This window comes from Pezoporus occidentalis, unplaced genomic scaffold (genome assembly GCF_034315485.1).
Source record: "Pezoporus occidentalis ecotype Australia unplaced genomic scaffold, CSIRO_AGI_Poc_V1 ctg62, whole genome shotgun sequence".
NCBI lineage: Eukaryota > Metazoa > Chordata > Aves > Psittaciformes > Psittacidae > Pezoporus > Pezoporus occidentalis.
Window position 1 is genome coordinate 63,970 of NW_026915966.1, and position 11,491 is coordinate 75,460.

Sequence of the window (11,491 nt, forward strand, 5' to 3'; positions counted from 1 at the left end):
CTTCAAGGCTCACTTGCACAAGCACTGCTAATGGGAAGGGTGATTGGTGTTTTACAGTGTCGTGCCTTGGCAAAGCACTGCGCCCGCCAGGCATTCTGGTCCTGCTCTCAGTTCTTTTCCTTGCCTGAAGACCCAAAGGGTTTCACTGACCTCATAGGAACTTTCACACTGAAGGCAAGAAGGTGCAAAGCCAGAGCCAAATGATGGTTCTGCCTCCAGTCTTCCTCCCTGCCCCGAACACAGGGAGGAAACCATAGCAAAGTGCAGTAATAGTTCTCTTTATAAAGCCCTGCACTCCAAAACACTCCCCTCTCAGCCTGGAACCACACAGAGCTTACTCTCAAGGGTCCCAGGCATCTTCAAATCCCATTCACATCATCAAATAAGAGCATCAGCAGCACTGAAATTGGGGCCCAAGATATCTCATGCTCATAACCCACAGTCACTAACTGCCCTCAAAGCACTTGCTCACATGGTTATATAAAACACATTAAGCAAACCACAGTTCACAGCTGCCATCGAGCTTGAGCTGCCTGAATTCTAGTCTGATGGTCACACATGCTTCAGCATCTCTGCATCACTTATCTCCTGGCCATGGCAGAAGTGAAAGGTGTGGCATAAAACACAGTAGTCTGCTGGAAGCGCTGGAGGTCAGGAATGGAAGGAATGAGGCAGATACAAGATTCATTATCAGTAGCATCATGCAGGAAATCACATAGCATTGATCTCCCTCCTGCCTATAATCAACAGCAAGTGTATATATCTGATGTGAAAGAGTGTACCAACAGACCTCTGCAAAGGATACGGAAATCACCTTTTTGTTCATCGTTGTTACAGAAAACAAGTGATTCACCTTCCACCTCTTCCTGTGAAGCATCTGGTACTGCTGGAGATGCACAAGACCAATGGTCTGGTATTACAGCAGCTCTCTTTTCCCTGGATTAGCTGGAGGAGAGCAAATAAAACTGCTTCCTCTTGGGTCTCAGCATAAACACTGCTCTCAGAGAGCACGTGCCTTCTGTTGGCAGCAGCTCCAGCAGCAAGACAGCCCACGGTGCCTGCAAAGAGCCAGCCCCAGCATCGGGCAGAACTCCATAACCCTGGAATCTGATGGTGCAACTGAATGGAGAAACATCAGAGACTCGGGGGAAACTCATCCCTGTTGTCTGCTGCGAGAGAAAGGCGAGGAGCCGCATCCTGGCAGTCCCAGAGAGCTCTGGACCCTGAGAGCGGCGGGATGAAGCAACCCTGGGAGCTCTGGTGTTTACCTCTGATCAGCCCCAACCACTGTTTTATAGCTGCTGATATTAGATAACCAGCTTCGGTTTTAACTCTTCACCACTCTCTATAGACAGTATCCGATGAGAGAAGAGATGAACACAGGGCAGAGGCATCGCTGTAACTTCCTGTGTCCATGACGAGCACACCTCACAGCCATAGAGGACATTGACCTGAGCTTCGGTGCTATCCACCCAGCACAGTGAGGACAGGTCCTGCCCTGACTACAGAGTTCAGACCCAGAGAGGTTCACAGGCTCCTCTGCCAACTCCTCTGCTCACAGATAATCTTTTGCACCAAAGCAAGACCTTCTGGGTCTTTTATGTAACACAACTGCAGTAAAAGGGTGGTTAAAGTTAACCCTGCTCTGTCCTCGCCTCTTTACTCTTTAAAGCAACCCTGTTGACTAGAGAGTCAACCAGGCTCTCATTAAGGCTTTTGGTTTGCTTCAGTTTGAGGAAGGATCAAGTCCCCAGAGCTTTCAGACTCCTACTACAGCAGACTTTCTGGTTACGTTTCCCACTGTGCCTCCCTCCCCTCTTCACTCTTCCTGCCAAAAGGACAAACACTGCGTAACTAGGAGCAGAACGGCACAAGCTCTTCTAGAACATTACTAGAAAGACTTCACTCCTTCTAAATCTTTTTCTCCAAGTGCTTTGTATCCCTGCCTCTCAGTTTCACTTCTGGGCTGGAGTTTAAACTATAGTGAGCTCTCTGTCATGCTTCACTTCCCATTCTGTTTCCTAAGAATGGATTCCAATGGCAGTCTTGGCTCCAGCCATACACGCATGGGCTTCCATCACCTTACTCCTAATCCCAACCCAGCTGAAAAGGAATACCTGGACCCTCTGTGTGGGAACATCAGGGGCTGCTGCCCACTGCTCTTGGGAAATTGCTCCCTGGAAGTCCGAGTTGGAGGCTCTGAGGATCAGTTGATCCTTCCAAGCCTTTCCCAAAGCCAGTTGCTTTCCTACTGCTGAGCTTTCCCATGAACCTTCTCCAAGAGGCAGCACTGAAGAAAACCGAAGGGAAGAAGTGGCCTGGCCCCTCCAAACCCCAGAGCTCCACAATGCCCCCCACCACCCTACCCAAGCCTAGGGTCTGCATGGCCACTCAAGGACAGGGACACTCAATGGAGCCCACAGAAGCTGTTTGATACACTTCACATTACTACAGTCAGGACGGAGCTGCTGCACAAAGTTCAACCCCAGTCACACAGTCACATCCCTCCACAAGCTACATGAGGCTCACTTCTGCCCCTGATCTCCCCCCAGGTGGGGGTGGGAGGCAGACCCAGGGGATGCAGCCCATCTCCTGCCACTTTAGAGAGACTTTAAGGAAGCCAAAGGACAGCAACACAAAGTGAAACCTCCAGCTAAACCCACCCTGCACATAGCCACCCCCTGGCTGGGCACCCACACTTCTCTGCAGCTGCCCTGTAGCCCCTGTCCCACATCACACATGGCCTCCATCCCCTAAAGCCCCCATCCCTGACCCTACAGCCTAGGTGCCCTATAACCCTCCATCCTCAACCCCCACAGCTCTCCATCCATTATGGGCCCCCAGCCCCTCACCCCTTTGTCCCCTCTAGCCCTCCATCCCCTATAGCTCCCCACGCCCTCTCACCCATGGTCCCCTGTGCCCTATAGCCGCCCATCCCCTATAGGCCCCCAGCCCTCCATCCCGGTCTCCCGGTCCAGGCCCTACCTGGGCGGGGGCGCTCCCCGCCGCCCTCCCGCCCGGCGCAGGAGGGTCAGCCCGCTCCTGGGCAGCGCTGCCAGCCTCGCCGTGGCCATGCCCGTAGCAGCGGGGGTACGAACCGGGCCGTGAGATACAGGAGGCGTAGGGGAGGCGGTGCGCGGCACTGCCCGCCCCAGCCCCAGCCCCAGCCCCGGCCCCGGCCCCTACCCCCGCCCGGCCCCTCGCCGGTCCCGCCCCGGCTGGCTGCGGCCCCCTTCGGTCCCGGCTGGGAGGAAGCGCCTTGTGGGACCGGAGAACGCGGCCGCCCTGCCCGTGCCGCGGGGCGAGCAGCGAGGGGTAGGGACAGGCGGAGCGGGGACCCCCTATGGCAGCACAGAGCCCCGCCGGGTACCTTCCCCCTGCGCCGCCTCCATCCCTCGGCTACCCCCTATCACGGCTCTTCCACCCTGTCAGCCTCACCCCAGCCCTTGCGCACCCCGAAGAAGCCCCGCACCCTTGCTGAGATGGACTTGGGTGCGGGTCAATCATCATCACTTGTCCCTGCCCTCCTTCACCTGCGCTGCTCGGTGCCCGCGCCCTCTGAGTCACTGATTGACCTCCAGCCCCGTCTGCTCCAGGAGTTCGCACAGTCACCACCTCGCTGCCCTTCAGCGCTCCCTGCCTGCACCCTGCGGGAGGAAGAACAGCAGAGCTACCCCGGAGCTGGGCAGGGAGAGATCATAGGATCATGGAATGGTTTGGGTTGGAAGGGACCTTAACATCATCCAGTGCCAATCCCCTGCCATGGGCAGGGATGCCTCACACTACACCATGTCACTCAAGGCTCTGCCCAGCCTGGCCTTGGACACTGCCAGGGATGGAGCATTTACCACTTCTTTGGGCATCATAGAATGGTTTGGGTTGGAAAGGACCTTAAAGACCATCTAGTTCCAATTGTTTGCTGTGGGGAAGCTGGAGTTCAGGGTGTCTGCAGCACATTAAGCACAACAGCGCTGATGAGCAAGGGCATCGATACCAGCCTCACAACAGCGAATCTCAGCTACCTAAGTCATAAACGTGCCCATAACACAGCCACATAGTGAAGCACTGACTGCACTCCCCGCTGTGATACTTGGGCTTCAAAGTTTAGGATCAGGAAGGCTTCACATCCAGTGTGTGTGTTGTTCACAAGGAGCTTGGTTGGTGGCAGTGGTGATCGTGGTTCCTTTTGGTAGGAGAAGGGAGATTTGTGTCTTTGAAATGGGAAAAATCGGCCCCAGCGGCAGAGGGGACACTGGGTGAGGGAGGACAGGGCTCTGCAGAGCAGGGTCTGAGAATGGTCTCCGACATGATCAGCTCCTGCCCCCAGGGCCATAACAAAGATTGTGCCATCAGGATTAGATCCTTCTCCTTGCTGGTGTTCCTGCAGCATTCCTCTAGCAGAGGGAGCCTCATGGAGGTTCCAAATCTTTCCAGCCCCACACAGGTGCCTCCATATAGGGGTCAGTCCCACTAAAATCAGTCACTCCATGAGTTTATGCATTTCCACAGGTGACATAAGGCTGTTTGATGTTCATGGCCAGGAGCTTTCCTGTTACTGCTGCAGCACAGAGCAGTTATCTTTGTGCTGTGGTCACATCACAGTGTGCTCAGTGTTGTATAACTACAGGGAGAAAACCCAAACCTGCCTGGGGCCCAACCACATCACTTTTAATCAACAAAACTAAAGCTGACTTCCAGACTGATCTTCCCATGTTCCAATCATTACCCTGCAGGGTGAATCCCGGTTAGGCATTAAACCAAGAATTATGCAGGACCTGACGTGACCTTGACTTTTGGGTACATTTGTTGGAGATTGTCAAAGGCTGAACCCAGTGACACTTTCCACGCCATTCAGGATCGTCCCTTTCTGATGGAGGTTTTAAGATCTGCCTTCGAGTTAATCATAAATGAGCAGAGGTTTGTAACTGATCTACACCCTCGGTTTTCTGCGGAGAGCCAAAGGTTCCTGGACTCGGGTCAGCGCAGAGGTGCAGATTTCAGTCCCAGCAGAAACAAACGCCTTTCCCAGAGATGCAGAGGGTCTTGCCCAGGTTCCGAGCTTTAGTGCCTAAAGCAGCTGACAATCTGGAGAGGGACTTTTTATAAAGGCCTGTAGGTGGTGGTGGCTTTAAACTGCCAGAGGGGAGGTTTAGATTAGACATTAGGCAGAAGCTCTTCCCTGTGAGGGTGCTGAGGCGCTGGCACAAGTTGCCCAGAGAAGCTGTGGCTGCCCCATCCCTGGCAGTGCTCAAGGCCAGGCTGAACACAGGGGCTTGGAGCAAGCTGCTCTAGTGAAAGGGGTCCCTGCCTGTGGCAGGGGGGTGGAACTGGGTGAGCTTTAAGGTCCTTTCTGACCCAATCCATTCCATGGTCTCCTGGATGAAAGCACATTAACCTCAGGCGGGTTTTGTTACAGTTTCTGTGATACAAATCCTTGTTTGCCGTTTTGGGGTGCCTTTGCTCAGAACTCCAGGTCACGAGCAAACACGGTTGCTGGGTTGAGATTATCACCCACTCGTGGGGCAGTGTGTGGCCGGGGCTAGGGCTGATGTAGCTGACACAGCATCACTGCCTGCGGACCCGGGCTGTGTCCCCTTCCCCTTCCGCGCACGCGGAAGGCCCTAGAGGTGCGGCAGGACTCCCGACATCCGGGATGCCGCGGGTCCGGGGCGCGGGGGTACCCCGAACAGCCTCCGGTGCCCCGCTCCGGGCCGGCAGGGGGCGCGCCCGGGCCGGCGGGGACGTGGGCGCGGACGTGGCCGCGGAAGTGGGTGGCGGGGCCGATCGGAGCCGAGCCGCGCGGCAGCGCGTTGCTCACGGCCCTCGGAGCAGCCCAGCCGCCATGTCGCGGGGCGGAGGGAAGGGGCAGAGCCTGAAGGATAAATTGGATGGCAACGAGCTGGACCTGAGCCTCTGTGACCTGAACGAGGTGCCGGTCCGGGAGCTGGTGAGCGTCCGGGCCGCGGCGGCCGCTTCAGTCCTTGGGAAGGGGCTGCGCGGGGCAACCAGATGTGCGCGGGGCAGCCAGATGTGCTGACGGTGCGCGTGAGCCCAGCTGGAACCGGCAGGGATGAGGGGATGGTGTCCTGCTGGCCCAGCTGCTGCTGCTCGCATCCGTTGCGGGATTCATGCTGCCTTTAGACCCATCTGGACATGGCGCGACCCCGCAGCGGTGTCGGGAGGGTAGGGGTGTACCTCGACGGTGGTCCAGTGCTCTGCTTCTCTTTCAGGCTGCTCTTCCAAAAGCCACTGTGTTGGATTTGTCCTGTAACAACCTCATTTCCTTGCCGGTAAGGTGCTAGAGAGCCTTGGTGGGGGTGAGTCTGCTGGGAAATACTGAGAAAGGGTAACTGGTGCTTCCATAAAGGTTTGCTGGGAGGGCTGGAACCGGCGCTTCCCTCATCCCGGGATGGCTGAATGACTCTTCTGTGGATGACGGGTTGTGCTGCATAAAGATTGCAGTGTCTGCCTGCCAGAGGCTCCCCACACGAATCCAGAGCAGCTCCATCAGCCTTGGGGCCTCCGGTTTGGTTCTGGTGCTGACGAGGGTTCTGTTTATGCTTGGGTTTTAGTCAGACTTCTGCAGTTTGATGCATCTGGTGAAACTGGATTTGAGTAAGAACCGGCTCCAGCAGCTGCCCTTGGACTTTGGGCGCCTGGTCAACCTGCAGCACCTAGACCTCCTGAACAACCGTTTGGTCACCCTGCCAGTCAGCTTTGCACAGCTCAAGGTAAAACTGCTTGCTGGGCAGTTACATAAAGCTTTGGGATGCAGCCCAGGGTCTTGTGATCCTTCTCAAGTTGATTTCTCTGGTAAAGCATCCATCCTGCTGATTACCCGCTCCAAAATCCAGCTGGCTCTGCACAGCACCTCGGTGGAAATTCTCTCACAGCTATTGGAAATGTCTCTGCTCGAGCTCTCTGCTCATCTTCTGTACCTGTTTCATTCATGTGAAAACTAAATAGTCCTCTGCTTCTGCTTTGGATCTCTTGAATAACTGCAAGACTACCGTGCTCTTACAGCCTCCTCTTTATCATTCCTGCCTGCAGAACCTGAAGTGGCTGGATCTGAAGGACAATCCTCTGGATCCTGTCCTGGCTAAAGTAGCAGGAGACTGCCTGGATGAGAAGCAGTGCAAGCAGGCTGCTGTCAAGGTAAGGAATTTGCTTTTGTTCTGTTTTCCCTTACTTAGCTTTGTCAGTGGACATCCTTCCTCTTTTTGCTTAGCGAGCTGGGCAGCTGCTGCAGCAGTTTGAATTATCTTCAGCCAGTGAGGGGCAGGTTCACTGCACTCACTTCACTGCTGCTGTGCCTGTAGAGAGCAAACACAGGGATGAGTAGGATTCTTTTCCATTGGTGGAGTTAAGAGAGGAGTAAATGCTGGTTGCCACGAAAGTGGAGGCATAATCAGACAAAATAATCCATGTCCAGAGTAAAAAAAATTCTGGAGTTCTGGCAAACTGTAGGCTCATGTAAGCAGAAGTGGTCTATGAGCCCCTATATTGGCTACCACCAGGTTGATTTGTAACAGGGAGATCTGTTTCTTAACCACAAAGGTTCAGGCAGGAAGGTGAAACCTCTCTTCAGAGCCATATCCACAGGGATAAGTGGGGTTGAGTCAGCCCCAGCCCTGCTCCTGCTGCTCTGCTTTGAACTGACTGTGCAACGAGACCTCTGCAGAGCTCTCAGGTTGTTTTCTTGGACCTTGAAGGTGCTGCAGCACATGAAAGCCATCCAGTCGGAGCAGGATCGACAAAGGCAACGGAAGCTCCAAGCAGAGCGAGGTGAGCACAAGGAGCCCCCATGTACTGAGGACTGTTTCTGATGTCTCACACATCTGAACATCCTAATTGCCATCTAACATATTTGTAACTGTCAAAATCCTGAGGCTCAGGGAGTAATAGGGTAGAAGGGCTGGAGGGAGAAAGACAGTATGGGGATAACTATGATTACTTGCCTGAATAGTTAGAGCTGTAGATGGAATGTGCTGTAATTTAACTATAAAAATATGAAAGCAGAGCACAGGATTTATTTTAAGTGAAGCCTAATTCTGAGGGAGCCAAATGCAAGGTATGTAATATCCAACAAAAAAAAAGATTAAAACAGGATAGTTACTTGACTGGTTTCCTCATTTCAATTGGGAACAGATAAGCAGGTAATAAGGAAGAAGGAAATGACAACCCTTTATATAAAAAGGAAAAAACTTTGTATTAATCCCCAGAGATGGAGAAGAAGCGTGAAGCAGAACAGCGAGCAAAGGAGGCTCAAGAGAGGGAGCTGAGGAAGCGAGAGAAGGCAGAGGAAAAGGAGCGCAGGAGACGGGAGTACGATGCTCAGAAGGCTGCAAAACAGGAGGTGGAAAAGAAAACTAAAAAGGAAACCGTGCAGACCCGAAGTAAGTAGTACCTGTTTGGGGTGGGATTGCACCAGAGTTCATCCTTGTTACACTTCGATGCTGCCTCTTTATGGGGGGAACCTGTAGGACATGCGTCACTGCTGTGTCCTTTTACCCTTCATCTGTGTTCCCAATGAACTGCTGAGCTAGAGTATTCAGAAAGTTCTTCATCTGTCCTAGGGAGAACTTGCCTTACTTCAAGTGTACTGAACCATACGTGCAAAACCTTGTACAACACAGAGGTGCTTTACACCCTCTCCACTGCTGCCCATGAAACTAAAGCTGAAACTTTTCATCCTAAACATACATCCTAAACACAAATCCTGCACATTTACTTAAGCGATGAATATTCATGACAAAAGACAGCCGCAGCACAGGCTGAAGTACCTTATCCGAACAGCTCATTTCTGAATGCGACTTAAAAGATTCTTGACTAATCCCTCACATTCTGTCTTGTAAATGTTCTGGTTACAGAGCCCGCCTCCAGCTCTCGTCCCCCGCAGCCGCCCCGGCACAAGCACTCTTGGTCACGGTCAGTGCTCAGAATCCTGCTCTTTCTGCTGCTGTGTGTCCTCTGTGTTTTGGCCACCTGCAAGCTGACAGAGCTGCAGCGTCAACCTCTGTGTGTCAGCGTGAACACTCTCTACGAGGATGTGGTGGCTGCTCTGCAAAACCACAAAACCCTGCAAAACATGCTACAACAGAACTCGCAGCACTGATTGTCCTGGATGGGCACTTGCTTCGTCAGCATCTCCTTCCACCATCTACGCAGCCAGAATTCCTATGGAATTGTGTTCTGATGAAACTGCTTTTAGTCAGTCAGCATTGGTTTGCTGGTCCACTCCACACAAAGCAGAGTTATTGCTCACATCATCTTTGCTGTGCATGTTTCCCAGTTGGCCTGTAACTCCCATTACTTGCCCACGTTAACCTAAAGTCATTAATACTTCTTACCTCCAGGGGATGTTTACCCAGATAGTGAGATACAGAAAGCTGCCAATCCATAGGAGTGGAAAAAAAAAGAGCCTTTGCATTACCTAGGTAGCTATAGCTGTGTCTTGGAGGTGGAAGGTTTTTAATACATATCCATTCATTGCTCTCATTTCTATTTGTGCTAAAATTGATGATATGGCTGTATGGGAATAATAATGAAGGCCTACTCCAGGACCAATTACAAGTGTGTAGGATGGCTGTGCAGCCACATGTTGGAGCGAAGAAGCTGATGTACTAGTGAAAGGAGCTGAAAATTTTCAATACAACAGTTTTCGCAGCAATCTGTCTCAACTGGATGTTTATGTTGCTAATGTGGTTTTAATTTCAATTAGCTCTTTTAGAAACAGCCACACATTATTTCCAAGTACATACAGTAATGATTTCTAACTACATTGAAGTAGCTGGTGCCAACAGAGCGGCTGCAGCATAGGGAAGGCTTGGGGCCAGCCTGGAGGCTGGTTTTGTGTCTGAGACCCAGCATGAGGGTGCTGGCAGTAGCTGTGGGTGCTGAGGCAGGCAGGCAGAAAAGGGCTTTGCCTCGGGGCTTGCTGGGAGGTTTGGTTTGCACCTAAAGAAAACTCGCCTGAGCAAAGGCCAATGAATTATTCATAGTTTCCTTACAGAGAAAAGCAAACAGATGTTTATCATATCCTTAAGGGCTGTGTGAGCACTGAAATGTACACATGATGTTGTTAAGCACAGATATTCTCTGAAACTCTACAAACTCCGCTGAGACATTCTACATTAGTCACAGAATCAGTCCCCTCTCTTCTTCTTTTATGTGCAAAAAAACCCAACAATATTCAGAGTAACATTTCCTCCTGCAGCAGCTGGCAGGAACCTGCGACTTAAGTTCATAGAATCCCAGACAGGTTTGGGTTGGAAGGGACCTTAAAGCTCATCCAGTCCCAACCCCTGCCACGGGCAGGGACACCTTCCACTAGAGCAGCTTGCTCCAAGCCCCATCCAACCTGGCCTTGAACACTGCCAGGGATGGGGCAGCCACAGCTTCTCTGGGAACCCTGTGCCAGTGCCTCAGGACCCTCGTAGTGAAGAATTTCTTCCCAACATCTAATCTAAATCTACCCTCTCCCGGTTTAAAGCCATTGCCCTTGTCCTGTCCCTACAGACCGTTGTCCAAAGCCCCTTTCCAGGTTTCTTGTAGCCCCTTTAGGCACTAGGAGCTGCTCTAAGGTCTACCCAGAACCTTCTCCAAGCTGAACCAGCTCAGTTCTCTCAGCATGTCTCCGGAGCAGAGCTGCTCCAGCCCTCGCAGCGTCTCCATGGCCTCCTCTAGACTCACTCCAACAGCTCCACATCGCTCCTGTATTGAGATCCCAGAGCTGGACACAGGACTGCAGGGGGAGTCACCACAGCAGAGGACCCCTGCCCTGACCTGCTGGCCATTTCTTTTGATGCAGCCCAGAACACAGTTGGCTTCCTTGGCTGCAAGTTCCCAAATGCCAGACTGATCAGGTGTATCAGTTTGAGTCAGAAGCATGCTGCTGGCCAGGCTAAGGCTTCTAGTGAGCCTCTGAAGCCAGCGTGGCAGGTGGGTATTTTTTCATCCAAGACAACACATTTCTAAAGGGTAACTTCCACACATCAGATGCAGTTTAAAATTCACTCTCAACACTCATCTCAGTAAGTGCTGCTGTCACAAAAGACTTCAAGTGTCCTTGTGTGCTCACAAGTGCTAGGCTTCACAGAGGGGCAAGCATGCTCCCCAATCTAATTAAAAGAAAGCTTTTTCTGCCAACTGTTCAGTACTCATAATTCCAGCACATATAATCAGATTTCAAGACCCTCTATAGATTAAGCTGTCTGGAGACTGAATCAGGGCAGTCTAAATTTATATCTGAAAATTAGTCTTACTCATTCCCATCTGCCACAGCGGAAAACTGAGTCTGCTTTGAGAGGTAAAGCTCTTCCACCTCATTAGAGTGGGTGCCGGGGGGGCTGCACCATGTTGCCTTAGCATTAGGATTTTTCACCCTGGAGAAGGAATGCAACTCCTTGCAGTTTAGGAGAGCAGTGGAAAGTATTCCTTTCAATAGATGACAGACCTGTCTAGATTCAAGACCACATATTAAAAAGCAAAA

General features: G+C 52.1%; 2 protein-coding genes across 2 annotated transcripts in view; one reads left to right on the plus strand and one right to left on the minus strand.

The window, feature by feature from the left end:
- ACSF2 (acyl-CoA synthetase family member 2) overlaps positions 1-3,130 on the minus strand; it is a 35,173-nt gene extending 32,043 nt beyond the window's left edge. Inside the window, exon 1 of the mRNA XM_062639857.1 lies at positions 2,986-3,130. Within this exon, the coding sequence (XP_062495841.1) occupies positions 2,986-3,074 (89 nt within the window). The 5' untranslated portion in view covers positions 3,075-3,130. The remainder of the gene's footprint in view (positions 1-2,985) is intronic.
- Positions 3,131-5,750: 2,620 nt separating this feature from the next.
- LRRC59 (leucine rich repeat containing 59) lies at positions 5,751-9,670 on the plus strand. Its single transcript, XM_062639738.1, has 7 exons — positions 5,751-5,947; positions 6,231-6,290; positions 6,573-6,731; positions 7,051-7,155; positions 7,713-7,785; positions 8,223-8,396; positions 8,871-9,670. The coding sequence occupies exons 1-7, from the start codon at positions 5,843-5,845 to the stop codon at positions 9,113-9,115; spliced, it is 921 nt and encodes a 306-aa protein (XP_062495722.1). The 5' UTR covers positions 5,751-5,842; the 3' UTR covers positions 9,116-9,670.
- The last annotated feature ends 1,821 nt before the right edge of the window (positions 9,671-11,491 follow it).

Bases quoted from the DNA above. Each gene is read 5' to 3' on its own strand.
- LRRC59 (XM_062639738.1), top strand. From the start codon at position 5,843: ATGTCGCGGGGCGGAGGGAAGGGGCAGAGCCTGAAGGATAAATTGGAT. The intron at 5,948-6,230 runs GTGAGCGTCCGG...CTTCTCTTTCAG, and splicing joins AGGTGCCGGTCCGGGAGCTG to GCTGCTCTTCCAAAAGCCAC. The intron at 8,397-8,870 runs GTAAGTAGTACC...TTCTGGTTACAG, and splicing joins GGAAACCGTGCAGACCCGAA to AGCCCGCCTCCAGCTCTCGT.